At 38.1% G+C, this 16,469-nt stretch overlaps 1 protein-coding gene across 2 annotated transcripts in view; it reads left to right on the forward strand.

The window, feature by feature from the left end:
- The first annotated feature begins 1,653 nt into the window (after positions 1-1,653).
- The window catches only part of nfatc3a (nuclear factor of activated T cells 3a), a 60,718-nt gene continuing 45,902 nt past the window's right edge, over positions 1,654-16,469 (forward strand). Inside the window, exon 1 of one of the 2 annotated variants that reach the window (XM_004539561.5) lies at positions 1,654-2,269. In XM_004539561.5, the coding sequence (XP_004539618.1) occupies positions 2,179-2,269 (91 nt within the window). In that variant the 5' untranslated portion in view covers positions 1,654-2,178. Of the gene's footprint in view, positions 2,270-9,978; positions 10,230-16,469 lie in introns of those variants that run through there. The other variant, XM_004539562.6, reaches the window with a different exon arrangement.

Consider the following 16,469-nt stretch of genomic DNA (forward strand, 5'->3'; position numbering starts at 1 on the left):
TAAAAACTTGCAGTAATTTCTTGATCAGCTGCAGATGTGTGTGTGTGTGTGTGTGTGTGTGTGTGTGTGTGTGTGTGTGTGTGTGTGTGTGTGTGTGTGTGTGTGTGTGTGTAGGAGGGGTGACAATGCAGATGCGAATATGCCCCACTGTTGCCTATTTTATCAAGAGATGAAAAAGATTTGTGTATAACTGGTTTGCACAAATATTTCTAGAAGGGTGAAAGCAGGAAATACCTAAATGCTAATATAAATACCAGAAATATCATCAAAGCAGCAGCCCGTTAAGGTTTTAGAGTATGCCAACCTCTGTGTGACTTACCCAATAAAGATTATCCTGAAAAGATTGATGGGTTAGAGCACAAGGGTTAAAGGTAATGGAGCAGCCCATATAAAGATGGATTTACTATTGCTTTATTCTAGCCGCAGATCTACTCTTACCTCGTCTTTAGTGAGAAAGAGTCAGAATTACATTGTGATTTAAATACTAAATGAGACATTAAGTCATTAAGCAAAACCATTCATTTGGATGCACATTAACAAAACACCTATCTAAATAATTTCTGTTTGAGTGGCCATGCTTGCCTTTTCAACCACTTTTCTTTTGATGCATTCTTATTACAGTGCTACAGTATGAAAATCCACCAAGTCCCACCAAGAGCAAAGCAGTGTCCAAATGAACAGTTAGAGCCATCGAAAAGGCTGGGAAATACCAGTGAGAAACACTTCTCTTGGCTCTGTAGATAAGGGGATAGAATAAAACAGCTTCTGGAAACAAACAAACAAACAAACAAAAAATCTGTGTTAGAGTTGCTATTCAGTCAGCACCATCTACAGGCAAAATCACAGCACAAGCAGCGATCAAGTTGTCTGCCTCTTTGTATAGCCCATTCACAAGCCTAAATTGGCTGATTAGAAATTAATGGGCTTCAGTACTGACAGGCTCGAGGGATCTAAAGGTAAAAAGTGCAGGATGTCATTATACTTACTTACCCATCCTGGCTTGGATTAGAACCACACAAAGAGGGAGGGCTGGGGGCAGGTGCAATTGATGTAATGTAATGGGTAGTGGTTGGAAGAGACTGAAGGACCAATTAAAAAGAGCAAAGTGGCTGCAAGACCCAGTTGTTACAAGGTCAGTAGGGACAGTACATTCCGCTTCAAATTTGTGCATGTTCGAAAATGTAAATATTTTTGAATTTTAGATAAATCTCTCCACTGTTATGTGCATATCATCAAGCATCAGCTTGTATATTTGGTTTTAGAAGGCAAAGAAAATAATGATGAACGACTCCCATGAAAATGAATGTTGACAACAATTAACAACAATTAAGCACACGCATTACAGATCATAAAACGAGTGGGCTGGAGCTTTAATTTACTCCAACTACTCATTTTTTTTTACATAGCACCTTTTAAAAGGCAGCACATGTATAAGTAGATCTCACCAAAAACAAAGAGCAAAGAGAACTGTTAAATTATGAATAAACGTGTAAACAAAATAGAAAAATAAATTAAAAATGGCAATATATTTTCGGTATTTCAAACAGGTTAGTAATTTCATAACTATTTATTGGGCTGCTATGGGCTTATAGCAGCCAAGGAGATGTGTGTATGTGTGTGCTTGCGTGCGCGTGCCCTGTGTTGTGTTGTGTCTGCTGACGTCACCGCTGGAACTGCCTTGTCACGCGGGGTTAGTAAAAGTTGGGATAGGACCTCCGTGGAGAGATACAAGAACAGATAGGAGGAGAGAGAGGGAAACAGAGAGAACGGTAGATGAACGGCGACTTTATTGTGACAGTTCATCGGTTCCACACCGAACATTAACCGCGGGGAAGCGCTTCTTTGCCGCTGACGAAAGGTCGGGAGACAGAGAGAAGTAGTGAGACGAGTAGAGACGGAGGGGGGCAGCCGACTTTCTCTGAAGTTGAAGCCAGAATTGCACTCGTTAACTGCCGGGGAGGAAGAGGAGACCAGCGACCTGCATTTTTTTTTTTTTTGGATTTGTCAGACGAAGGAGGGGGTGGGGGGGAAGAAAGCTCGCGAATTCAATGAACAAAAAGTTGAAGTTTGGCGTCCGCCGTGGCAGTCGGTAAATGTTGTGACACTTTAGGATATAGCGTAAATTGCTCCAGCGGTCGACGGTCGAGTGGCGGGGTAAAACCCGAGCTGTCAAACCCGATGACTACTGCAAACTGCCCCGGGAATGAGGAGCTGGACTTCAGACTGATATTCGGAGAGGAAGGGCAGCAACAACCGTTAGGCCCTGCAGGTCAGTGGGTTTCCACTGTTCCCAGTGGTATGTTTTATACTAGTAGTAAACTTAAGGCACTTGTCGTGTAACATAAGTTAGTCAGTATCTACTGCTACTTTCAGTTACCCCGCCGTCTTTCAGCTGCAGCCTCATACCATACAATCTGTAATGTTTTTTCTCTCTCAAATGGAGCTTTTCAAATATTACATGCCTTTTCTATACCAAGCTCGTACACACACCACCAGCTGTCATTAGCTTGTCATGCTAACATAGCAGGTTAGCAGGAGTGCTCTTATTGCCCTTGGTTGATTTAACAGCGAAAGTTTGAACTTGCAAATGTCTCCTACATTTTCTTTTTGCAACAGACAGTCTGTGAACTGTTAACCGCCTCTGAAATCTGGGGTGGCTGGGGGAGCCTTATGGCTTAGTTCCTATGTTTTAAGTGAAGTATAACTGAGAGAGTCATACACCTTGAATGTCACTAGGTACATATCCACAAAAGTAGCACATGGTAATGTTGTCAAAACTTTTATTAACTCATTGTTTACAGATAAAATGAGAAGGAAGTGCAAGCTTATCCAGAAAAATAACTGACTGCATCTTGCTTTGATGCAAACAATTATTATGAAATACTTTTTATTATTATTGTTGTTATTATTGTTATTTAGTCACATGCATTATCAGTAATTAAAAATTTCAAATACAAAGTGCAAAGACGTTATGTTGTCCACTTAGTGTGGTTCAAAGACCTAAAGTAATTATTTGAAACTTATACAGATTTGTAATTTACAAATAAATTATGAAGAAATTGTGAAAATAATTTCTTTAATATTTTAAAATTTATTTTCAGTTTCAGTTTGGGACAAACTTTAGTCAATACAAACACTACCTTTGCAGATAAATTTTTGCAGACAGGGCATACACAGAGATGAGGTGGCCCTCAGCTTTGTAACTTGACAAATTCCAGGAAGAACTTTGTTTGGACCGTTTATCACCTCATGGCATGGAGACTACTTATGTTTTCCTGTTTGGTACAAACGTGATTCCATACTGGGTCTCTGGGAGTAAAAATATTTTGAAACAAGCCCCTAGCTAATACATGCAAATTTAAATATGTGAAAGTCACATGTTTAACAGGTTGCAAGACGAAGCTTCGGGGAAATTTTCACACTCATGGTGTATCAATTAGTTTGCTGTTTGTGGTCATACATCACAGCTGTTGTTGTTGTCACAAATGTTGGATCTTTTTTTTTTTAAATTGATGCTTCATGGTGATAGTATTTAAGGACATTTTCTTAAAATCCTCTTTTTCCTCATGTGTTTTTTTTTTTTACATCCAGGGCAAGGTAAAAAAGAAAGTTAAAAACAATAGTCTTGTGATCTCAGGTGTGTCCAGTGCATTCTTTGGATTTGAATATAAACAAAAACCTCACTCTCTTTCTCTTACTGCTGCTTGCAAAGGTAATGCCTAACAAAAAGCACAAATCTTGGAGGACACCTTTTTTTTTTCCCTTTCATCCAACTTTCTTGGACATAAATATCCCATAGAGAAGCGGTGAACTAAATAGCTCATGCAGTGGCCTTGTTCATTAGTAATAAATTACATATGATCATAATTGTATTGATTAGCAGTAGAAAATAATGAAAATAATTGTACATGGAATGAATTTGTTTCTGGTGGGACAGACATTTTTGATTAATTTAAACTTTTAGGTATATATTACTCATGGGTCAACTGAAAAGCTTATTATCTAGTAGTACAACTTGTATTATTGTATTATTATTGCCTTAAAAAAGAGGAAATAAACCTGACAAGCTACCTTTGATTTCTATCAGCAGAGAATTTTTTTGCTTTGAAGTAGTGCATAGTAGTTGATAACTATCTTGCAAAATTTGCTAAATATTAAGATATACAGGTCACAAGTAAAATGGGAATATACTAAATGTACTGAGACAATAAATTGCCTGATTATTGCATGTTTTCATTTTGTGCCCCTCTGTAGTTGTTTTCTGTAATCTAATGGAATTCAGAAGAGCAGATTTTTCCATTTGTATATTTGGTTGTTTTTGGTTGAGGCAGCAAAGTACCAGAAAAGATTTCAAGGATCCGCTGGCAGCGGGAAAATGGCAAGAGGGTGTCACACCACTAGCCAAGAGAGAATAATGTTTTTACCAATGCTGAACAGAAAGAACTCCCGATTTGTGGATTTTTAAATAATTACAATAGCTTGAGAAGAATAAAATATCAAATAAACTAAAAAGCAAAACACATACCAACAAATGTGGCATTTGCAGTTATCTGATATTGCTAAAAAGTGCTTTGGCACTTGTGTAGTGACACATGCTGATGTAGTTTTGAGTATGGATTACTTATATGGTTAATAAAAGGACATTTACATATAAAATGGAGGTTTAAAGGTAGAGCAAGTGATGTAATAAGGTTATGAGATGGCTATAAATCTGCTAATTTATGTTTTTTCTGGTTTTTCTGTTGTGCTTGCACATTTGAGTTCAGCCTGAAACTTGGGCAAAGTAATGAGTCCATGAGGGTTTGGCTCGTGCAGTCTTAAATACATTTTTCCTTTGATTTGGGGGGAAAAATGGGGGGAGTTCGATTTGGAGATGGTGTGAGGGGAAAAACTGCATTTGGAATAAGCGTAGGAATAAAAGCACCACTGTGCAAGTGGTTTTAATCTGGTCTGGACTGTATGATTTGGCCAAAAATGGGGTTGGGAGGGGGGGGAGGGGGGGGGGGGGTGTAAGGAGGGGTGCTTGTCCAAATTAATAACTTGAGTGTATGACTGTATCACTTTGCCACAGTAACAGGGAGTTGCACACTTGCAAGCCAAAGCTCAAGTTGGGGCTTGTTTTTATAAAAACTCAAGGAACCATTGGTGCAAATATTATATTGTTACTCGTCACTTGTGATTCTACAGTTAATTCTTCAAATCTTTTATCTAAGCGTTTTAAATGGGAGTGGTAAAGGTTTCCAAAATAAAAATAAAGCAATAGCATCATATTTTCTATATATGTTTTAGCAGCTGCATAATAGGCTGTGAACCAAAGATGTTCAGGTTTCTGACAAATCTGAGCATCGCAATTTTTATCTTATTCATACATGAAGCTGACCTGCAAATGTGTACGTAACTTTCAGCCTAACTTGTTTGCTTGCTTGTATGTATGTGAATATGATTAAAATTCGATGTAATCGTGTGGTAATGTTTACCACACCTCTCCATCTATCTTTTTTATTGTTCTGCTCCTTTTTGTCTGCTTGTTTAAGTGTCAGTCTCCTGCTCTCTCTGTTTTCTTGTTGCTCAGGAAACTGTCATTTCTTTGAGGTGAAATATTCCACTGTTCTATTCAAAGGCATTGGGCACACTTACTGTAAGGGTTTTCCCCGATTACATGCGGCTAACGAAAAGAACAATTCCCTTCGTGAAGCAGCTTTGTAATAGAGGCTAAACAAGTATTTTATTTGTGAAGAAAACAAATGCACAAATGCTTTCATTAAAAAAAAAAAGATTATGAAACGCATTGTCTGGGGACAAACGTATGGCAAGGGTTGGGTGCACATGGGCAAAAAATGCCTTTAGCTGCTGAGTCATCAGTTTGATGTTGGAGGGCTGGATATTTACTTCTCTCTTCCCCTCGATTTCCTATCTTCACTGTGCTTTACAATAAAGACAATAAACTACAAAACTATTTTAAAACAATTTCTTTGGTGTGGTATTTAACTAATAAACTATTCATTTAATTTTGCAGAATTAATAAAATGGTTCATACGGGCTAAATATCAGTGCTTAAATATTTGCTAAAAAATTAGTTAAAAGTGTTAATTAATAACAAATAATAAAATGGTAATGCAATAATTTAGTAATGCAAAAATATTTATATTTTAAAATGATATTATATTATTTTAAAATTAGGCAATCATTTTATCTTATATGTATAAGATATAAGATCTTGTGTATGTGGGTATATATATGAGAGACAGAGAGAGAGAGGTTTCTCATTTACTCCACCAAACATATGTCTTGGCATTGTGGCCAAATACATCAAACTTTGTCTCAGCTGACCATAAATCTTTCTCCAGAAAGCATGTTGCTTATGGGCAGCAAATTTCAGTTGACCTTGAGAGCATCAATTTTGGAGTAGGGACTTTTTTTCTTGTTTGGTACCCTCTGAATCCATGGGGACTGCTGCTGTTCCTGCAGTTTCCAGCTCATGACAGGCTCGAGCCTTGGTGGTTCCTAACAGTTTCCTCTCATCTGAGGGTGACAGTTCGGGTCTTCTTCCAAACCTTGCCAAAGTGGTGACACATCCGAATAACTCGAACTTGCGTACAGTTGTATATATATCAGTTGAAACTACTCGATCATGATCACTAAAATAACTTAAAAGACATCACAGAACCTTTGGCACCACTTAAGAAAACATTTAAGTGATTTTATAATTGTATATCTATATTTAAGCTTGAGTGGGTTAGAGAAAGTCCAAAATAGATTCAAACTTTGTGCACCATGTGCAAACTTGTGTATCTTGTTTTTTGAACTCAGAATCATTGCTGTACAATGATTCGGTTAAACTATCATGGCGTTAACCTCATGATAATTGTATGCAAACTCCTGCCCACAACTGTAGTTCAAAGATGGATGTAACCATCAAGACGTCAACTACTGGTTTGTAAGATCCTTTTATGGAGCCTTCAGCTGCCCTTGAAAATGAGTACATCACACAATTATTATCTCACGTCTTTTGATTGTCAAGACTTTAATTAAATCGCCATAGTTAAGAAAATTAACTAATTAACTAACCAACGTGTTTCTCAAGCTTTTTCCAGTTCTAAGTCAATACCAACATTGTTTCTCACTGTGCTATGCGACAGATTGGTGTGCTGTCCAGGGTGTACTGTGCCTCTTGATTAGCAGAAGGAAACTGATGTATAGATAGATGGATTTTCACTCTTTGATAAAAGCATTTGTTGGTCACAAATGGCTCAAATATAATTTGTACTGAGGATTTTTAACCACGTCTCAATTTCTTCTGCTTTAAGTGAGTCTTGAGCCTTTAAAAGAAGATGAATGTAGTAGAAAGATTGTTTTTCTCTTGTTTACTTAACTGTCAAGTTAGCTACCAGAAAAGTGCCTAACACAAAAAGAAAATCACACAGTGCCCAGTGTGATTTAGTATAGAGATGGACCGATCCGATATTACGTATCGGTATCGGTCCGATACTGACCTAAATTACTGGATCGGATATCGGAGAAAAATAAAAAATGTAATCCGATCCATTAAATATCACGAAAGCACCTCGCAAAACTTGCAACACGCCGTAACTCACCTCAGAACGTTAGCAGTCGGAGCAGTATGCATCACGTGATAGAGCAGCTGTGGCATGCGGGACCTGTCGGTGGTCTGGATAGCATGTGGAGCTTCGCTAGCAACCTGGCATTTCATCTCCGACAAAGTTATCCCCGAGAGAAGTAAAGCAAGTGTGTAAGTCCATCTCTGAATGTTTGTAAAGCATTCCCACGTTAAGCTTAACAAGCGACTGCCTCTCGCTCTCCGGCTGCTACTTCAATCGTGAAACTGCTTAAATGATCAGCTGATCGGCTTTTCTGTCGCGAGTCCGTCTCTCTTGTTTGTTTTTGGCCCACTTTGCACCAGAAAGAGGAAACCAGCAGCTGAACAACAGCAGAACGTTTAAGCTTGATAAGCTGTTGTTAGAATTTATTTAATATTACTTTCTACTCGAGGATCTTTTTCTACGTAGCTGACGGCTGGTAACTGTGCAGGGGCGGATCTAGCAAAGTTTAGCCAGGGGGGCCGATAGGGCATGAACAGGGAAAAGGGGGCACAAAGACATACTTTTCTTTCTTATTCTCATTTAAAATGTCGAGCTTTTAATAAATAATTATCTTACACCCAAAGTTTTAATTTGATGTAAAATGAATAGAAGTCAATTACTGTATATAGTGACTATTAAGTCTAATATATACCCTAGTAAGCTATAGTACTTTTTACTTTGGGAAGGTACCATCTGTGCAGTCTGCAATTTTGTTGAAGAAAGATGTTGAATCTATTTAATATTTCTTGAAAAATAATTGATTTCTGTGCATTTTTTTTTCACACTTCATCAAATTAAGGTTGATTACGTCGATTAAGCATCATGAGGTGGCGCGTGAGGGGTGGTTCCTTATTTTTTATTTATTTATTTTTGTTGTTGCTGGGAGTTGGAACCCTATTAGTTAGGTTGCTTAATATTTACGCTAAGTACTCTTTAAAATACCAGAATAGGGAGGATGGTGTAGGTCTAAGTTTATTAGATTGATCAGTATTGCTGAACTATGAAATATTTTTTTTGTATACAGGTATAACAGAATAGCTTTAGTGTAGTTGTTGTTTTAAACTTGAGTATGAACTTGCAGACTTGCAAAATGCAGCAAGATATTTTAAAAAACAGTTTTGTTGATTAAAAAACACTATATTGGATTCATATCGGTATCGGCAGATATCCAAATTTATGATATCGGTATCGGTATCGGACATAAAAAAAGTGGTATCGTGCCATCTCTAATTTAGTATAAATCTTTGGCAAAATTTTAACAGCCATCTGTTTTTTGGCAGTAATAGAAATGCTCAGATGTATCAGAATTGCTCCACATTTGATTGACATAAGTCTCTTGGTAAATAAGATGACATTTTTTCAGCCTGTCAGTTATAGAACTTTTTCCTTTGTATCCTAAAACTAAATGCCATTGTGAAATAATTGAAAGTGGCCATATAAGAGATTTGCATTTGATGGTTTCACAGAATTACTTAAAACATACTTTATCGATAGTATCTAATAAAGTAAGCATGTCAGTAGTTAGATAATATTGTTGATATTTTTTCATGTATAAGAATAAAAACCACCCATCTTATAGTATGTTAAAGTATTCACTCAAATTTTTTAAAAAAAGTACCGCTTACCCTTTTTGTGGTTAAGTGTGTCGTGTGAGGTGATTGAGAAAAATTGGTGAGTATTGGGTTATGTAGGTCATGATTATGTGGTGGCCTCATTGGGTGTTAGAGGTGATCTGAGGCAGAGGGAAGAAGTGCCCTTTATGGGTGGCAGAGTAGTAGATCCACTGTGGAGGTGTCTGGCTGTCTGCCCAGACATGCCATGTGGGCTTCAGATGGCTGGATGAAATGAAAGGAGAGAGGGGCACACACTCTCTAGCTGCTGCTGATCACGAACAGCAGTTTTGTGACTCGTTTACTTTGCGTAAAGCTTTTCTTTGTTTCTTTTTTTTGTATTCCACATGTTCTGGCTGTTTTTCTGTGTGTTTTCTTATCTTACACATTAAAAGAAGTTTTTTTTTGTGGTTTGCTGGTAGTTGACATACCAGCACACAGAATAGTAGACCTGCCACCAGGACAACTAAAGCCTCTCGCTGCTTTCTCAGGATATGAAAGAGACCACCAGTGACATCAGAGAGACTGAACTAGGCTAATGAAATCTCCAGATGCCAGCCTTCACCACAGCCACTTTGATTAGTCAGGTTTGTTCTGTTAATGGGCTGTGACATGTTTCGTACCTGTAAGATTGTGCGTGTCATGCTTAAATGTGACGATATGTCAAGTCATATCTTTATCCTAATGAAATGATCAGATTGGGAGCAGCTAGTGAAGACAGCTTTTTTGCCCTTATCTGTGTTGTTGTCATTGCTGAGCTTCTGTGAACCAAGAGCACGATCCTTTCAGTCCTTGTCGTGGGAAAGACTGAAAGACTGAAATTACATCGCTCTCATGGTGGACTATTTTGAGCTCCCAAAGAGAGTGGCAGAGGGCAGGCGGCAGGTTCTAGTGACTCGTCCATACTTAGAGCAAGAGAACCCCTCTTGTCCCTCCAGCCTTCAACTTTTTACTGCTCAAACACTTTGCGATCTTAAGGAGGAGAGAAGTGGAAGAATGCTGTGTGCCACAATGTCAGGTGAGTGTGTGCCGGCACTCCCAGACTCTGCCCAGGTGTGTTTTGAGTGTGTGTATTTGTCTAGACTAAAAGTCACTCAAACAGGTGTCATCACAATAAAAAGTGTCATGATATTTGTTAGAAATAATATTTAAGCTTCTCTGGATAACTGAAGGAGGCATTGCATTTTTTGGTTAACTTGGAGAAAAAGGTTTCATCTGAGCTTAAATGTTCATCAGCTAATTTTGCCAGTTAGTTTTTGTTTGCATTTTTTCACCTTTACTATGTTAATTTCTCTTTTGCCTGAGATTTTTTATTTAGGACATAATTTAATATTTGAATATTTAATTTCTATTTTAAGCTTTTTGGTCAAACAAAGTTGTTATTAGTCCTGAGGAAGTCAAGTATTTTGTTCAGTTAGTGACAGTTTTTAATCTCAAGGCAATAATATCTCTATGAAAATGGAGGTCAAACATCAGTCATATGTGAAGTCAACATGTAGAGTAAGATCACCACGTGGGTGACCCCCAACCCTACTGATTTAAGAGATTCCTAGCACCTTGTGTGATGAATGAGACGTTTATTTCCTGGGGCGAGGCATGAGCAACTATGTATGGCATCTGTCTTGTTTAAATTTAGTGTAACTGAAGCTACCGCTGGCTGCTCTGTATCAACATGTCAGAGACTGCATTACCCTAGAGAGAAAGCTGTCGTACTCCTGCATCTAGTTTCATTTATTTTCTGTCTTTCTCCTGTCCCCTTTTGTCATGAGGTGTGGCTTGCTGGATCAGGATTTGGGTGATTTAAATCCCACTTTAGCTTAGGCTGTCCCTCAAAGCCATATTTCTGTCAGTGTCTGGTAATGGAAGCTCTACTAATTCAGTTTCTCCTAAGTCCTTCTGTTCTGTTTTTAATGATCAGGTCTAGACCAGATGATCAAACTATTAACTTATCAGTCGTAGAACACTTCCCATAAATGAGAAAATGACTTGAAGCTAACCAAAAAAAGAAGACTTCTGGAGTAAGTTTTCAATAAGCAGCCAATGGGCTGAGTATACTTACTCTACTAGATGTAGATGTATGGAATGCAGACCATGTGCACATAATAACTTGTCGGGTTGTTATGTAAACTTCTGGTGCCTTAGGCCAAAAATCAATAATAAAATTTTTACTTAGCACAATTTGGCTCTTGCTATGTTAAAATAAATTGTGTATACACTGTCTTATGAAGAATTATTATAGTACTGTTAAAAGGTGGTGGTACACACTGACACACAGTGTGGTGTAAATATTATATCTGGTGATTTTCATTTAACATGAAATGTCTTTTTTAGGTTGCATATGACTATAAACACAATTTTGTTGGTATTTAAAAAAGGTTTAACTTTGTAGAGCTTTGAAAAAAATGTGAAGGAAGGGTTTCTAGGTTTTGAGTTCTATCTGGATATATAACCACTTCTATTTGTATTTTTTGAAGGGGAAATTGCTGTCTTCCTGTTTGCTCCTTGATTGTTTCCTGCTAGTTTTTCTCCTTTTTTTGGGCCTGATTTCAAGCTGATGATAAAGAGTAACATGGATGTTAGAAGGGTCTCCCCAAAACAGAGCTGGTGGACCCTTTTTTTGAGGGTACACCACTCTTATCATGTCATTTCGTCTATCTGTGTGAGGAACTTAAGAGAATGTTTCTTTTGCTGCAGTAGTGTAATTTACTTATGTGTCAAGTTGGGTCAAGGCCTACAGATTTAGATACTTTTGAGATTAAGAATGTGTTTGGATATTCCAGAAACAAACCATGTACAAAATAAATAGCTGGCTTTGAAGAATTTAGTCCCTTGTACAAGTGTAGTGTACTAATGCCAACTCTTCCATCTCTATCTGCTCAGTATTTCTCCTCACACACTATGCCTCCTGTGCTTTCTCCTTTTCTCTGTCTCTCTTTCACTTACTTGCTCTGTTCGTTTCTCCCTCTTCCATGCTCTTTTTCTCTCATGCTCCCTCTCCCTAGTTGAGTTTTTCAGGCACATGCACAGTCAGCTCTGACAGATTGTTTAAATGTCACCCCTGCTAGCAGTAGCCTCTGATGTTATCTCCTCTGGGTTATTGCAGGCCATCATGCAGCTAGCTTTCCTGCTCCACTGAAAACCAATACGTGCCTGTATCATCAGCAAGCTTTTGTGATTACATGTATATAGACATAAAAAACTGGTTGTTTAGAGCAGTGAAATTAAAGGGGGGATAGGGGGAACTTTGACCATGCATTTTGACATAAAGGATGAACCTCTTTACTCAAAAACAGGTGATTACATGCAGAACTGGTCACTTAGGGCAAAACTACTATGCGTTTTGGGCAATATTGAGAACATTATTTGAAATTACTTGAATTTTACTTATTGACTACAGAAACATGCAAATATTACACTTTAAACTTACATTTTTAAAAATTTATTTTGCAGATCTTCACCTGAAAACGTAATTAAAATTTAAATAAAAAAACTGAGACACACGAGGCTGTCTGCAAGTACAGGATGCAAGACAGGAGATGAATGGCAATTAATCTAGCATAGCTCACCGCACTAACTGAAGTTAGCAATCCAAGACTAGCTGAAGTTCTGTGATGCTATGGTCAGGTCAAGGTGGTCATGTTTAGGCGCGTTTCTGACTTGGCGCCTAACTCTTACTCCCACACACTCTGTTGAGATGCACTGTTGGTTCCTCAGCCAAGCACTTTCATCAAAATGTGTGATCCTGTGGTTCCTGTCACACTGAGCAGGGTTAGTCTTGCAACAACACATCAGTAAGGTAAAGTGAACCTGTCTCACCATGGTTTAACCCCCGCTTGTGTTCCCTGTTATTTGGTGAACAAATCAATGCTTTGTGAAAGCAAAACCCCCAACTGCATATTGAAGGGAGTGTGCTGTTTTAGAAAAAAAAAGACAAAAATGTGGTACTGTGACTGTTTTGTTGATTTTTTTTTTTTGTAATAATAGTTGTATATCATAATTATGATTTACACGTGCAACAGGCTAATTAGTTTTGTTGTTGGATGAAGACTTTTTTGTCATGTTTGGCTAGTTTAATTTTCTTTAGCACCGCATTGTTTAAGTTCTTCAGTTTTTAATTATAGCTTATAAATCAGTTTTATATATGAAATTTACATTAAGCATTTCATTATGAATTAATCTAATAGGTGCACTAAGTATTAACCATTAGTGAGAGCTTTTTGTAGTATTAAATAAATGTCCCTCAAACACAGTTAGCGATGTGTTTGAGGTGGATCTTGGTACTGTGGTGAGTATTTAGTTCAGGTGGTTACTTGGCACTCTCTGTTTATCCCATAATGTTATCTCAGCATGAGGTTGTTAATTAGGAGCTTAATTTAGCTGCCGGCATATGTTAACATTGGCTTAGCCTTCCATTGTTAAGCCTCTGCTGGCTGGTGAGTCTTCTGTGACAGCAAAGGAAGGCTTTTTGATGTAATCTTAACATAACATTACAGGATAAGACAGTAGCACGTCTCTGCTGATGCAACATTAAAGTGAGACTCCTTTCTGAATATTATGCTTTATACGTATATTTTACTTCATGACTCCAGATAGATCCAGCCTGCCTCATTGTTCATAATATCTTCATTTCTCTTTTGCTCCATCTCAATAAATAATATGTGTACACATACCCAGCAACCTACGCAAAGAGAGATGTCTAGTAAATTTGGCCCAAACACAGTCAAAAAAGTTTGGAGCCATAGGCATAGACCAGCCCTCACAATATGATTGTGCAAGTGCGTCACAGACGATGTGTTTAGAACTGCTGGCAACCAGCCAACTGCAGATTTCTTCAAAGACCCAATAGGAAATCCTTAAATTCACTTTTTATGAGCTCTTCTGGTAATTATAGTAAAAATGAGTTTGAACCCAGAAGTTAAAAATATAAGTAATGTGTTTAATCTACATTTTTCTTAAATATTTATAAAATAGTTGTTGCCAAATCATTGTAAATTGTTCACCTAAACTGAACAAGGTGTTTGATTTTTTACGACTGGTTACAGTCATTAAGTTGCTGACAGTTAGTTGCTGACTCCGTTTTTGGTATCACAGCAAATTAGGCCTAATAAATTCCTGACATTGAAGTATTAGATGTTGATTACATGGAGAAAAAGGACTGATATCAGATATATAATATGTATCTGTATTATAGATAGTTGATAGATGTCCAAAATGTTGAAAGGAAAAAAAAAGGAAACAGTTAAAACAATATTTCAGCTTTGTACATTTAGATGTTTTACTTTTTACTATACACCGTTAAGTTTGATCATTTCACTGATGTATATGGTGCAGTTCATGTTGGCACACTTGCTCTGGTCCATTGATCAGCAGCTCTTGAGGAGAACTGAAAGTGGATACTGGGCAAAACACAAAGACCTCTGTACAGGGGATGTAAGCAGAGCCTGTTCTAATCAACCTGCTTGCCCACCACAAAGGGAACCCTGGCTTAGATTACCCTCCTGCTCCAGCACCACATGCTTTTGGGTCTAGTTGGTAACCCAAGACAACAATATGTATTAGTGCACACGCACAAACACATGCAAAGATCGCTCAAATACCCATACAATAAGTGCAAAAAAGCACAGGAAGGCACAGAGGCACAACCACAGGCACACAGGAACGTACACACATTCATACACCACCCACTCGTTTATACCCATAGACTTGCACATAAGCACAAAGAGAGGTCGAGAGAAAGATCTTGGGCGCACCAGCAGAGACTTGCAGCAATGAGTTTGTCATCTTCTTTGGGGGAGACAAATCCTTCCCTCTCTCTGTAGTAAACTAGACTTTCTGAGAATGTGGGCCTGTGTGTCACTGCTGGTCACAAGACCCTGACACACTTTGTGTGCAGTGAAAGCAGGAGGCGGGAGGGACAAAGTCTCTGCGGATTATCCCCCAAGTGAGAATCCCCATGCAGTGTGACGGTCAGCCAGAGGCCCGTTGAGCTTCCTGTCAAGGAGCGAATACCACTATTGCCAGTGGATCAGGCTGCTCTCTGTGGTTACTGTAAAAACACAGTGGCCTTGGTGGTGTGTCAAAAACATCCACCATTCCATGCTTCACTGAAAGATCTCACAGTGAGGTGGAGCTATTATTAGCTTAGGTACAGCAAAGCCTCTTAGAGATCTTTATTTAACCAGATTGGCTGTCTAATGTATGGACACTTGAGGAGTTTGTGACGCACAGGGCTTTCAGGAACAAGGCAGAGGCTTTGCAACCAGTACCATTGATAAAACAACAATGCTACTACTGTCCTGCTCCTCTCTTCTCCTCTGGTCTCCTCTCCTGCCCTCTCCTGCCCCACCCTGTCCTACTCCCCTTAAATGACTGGGGTTTGGCTCTGACAAGGGGGTTCCCCACCGCACACCAGTTTCCTTGCACTGGAAGGTTTTAGGTAGCAGGCTAATCTTAACTCAAAGCAAGGAAAGGGCTGTGAGCCAGGTAACGTTGTCGCCCCCGATCTGACCCTCATCTGCTACCTATTTTTTTTCACAGTCTATTGAGGTGAATAAAAATACACAGAAGTGTAACAGTTGATAAACTTTCTTACCTAATTTTTACCTGCAATATAATAATAAATAAGCTACTATAAAACACAGAGAAGAACTAATATGATAATCACCATTAAAAGATATAAATTTAAACTTTGAACAACTGTGGTGTAACAGTTCTATAACTGAAGTTGACGAATTGTTACACCACTGATACGGTAGGACTACCTGGCAGAGGGATTTCTCATTTGTCATCTGAGGAGACTGAGCCATGGACTTTTCTAGAGACAAGTTGCTCTCATTACTTTCACCAGGCCAACTCAGGCATCTAATGAAAAATCCAAGACTCCCTCACAGTGTTTTTTAAGTGTCTTGAATATAAACAAGATCCAGACAAAGTAATTATGTTTGGATGAACATAATTGCATTATTAATAATTATGATTTCTTTATTACATAATTAAATTATGTTGAAGGAGCATTAAAGTACATTTCTGCCTACTTTGGTTTATCTAGAAGTCTTTTTATTTAAAAGTCACCTTATCTTTATCAGATAACTTCCATTGTCTTTATAGTAATAAACCAGCTTAGCCTCCAAGTTTAACAAAAAAACAAACAAACAAAAAACTCTGCACGTAATTTATAGTTGTAGTAACTTGGGCACAGTAAAAGGTTAAGTTGGTATAATGTCAGACTTGTGGGCACATTTTGTGGCAAAGTTCACAC

This window comes from Maylandia zebra, linkage group LG1 (genome assembly GCF_041146795.1).
Source record: "Maylandia zebra isolate NMK-2024a linkage group LG1, Mzebra_GT3a, whole genome shotgun sequence".
In the NCBI taxonomy this organism is placed as follows: Eukaryota; Metazoa; Chordata; class Actinopteri; order Cichliformes; family Cichlidae; genus Maylandia; species Maylandia zebra.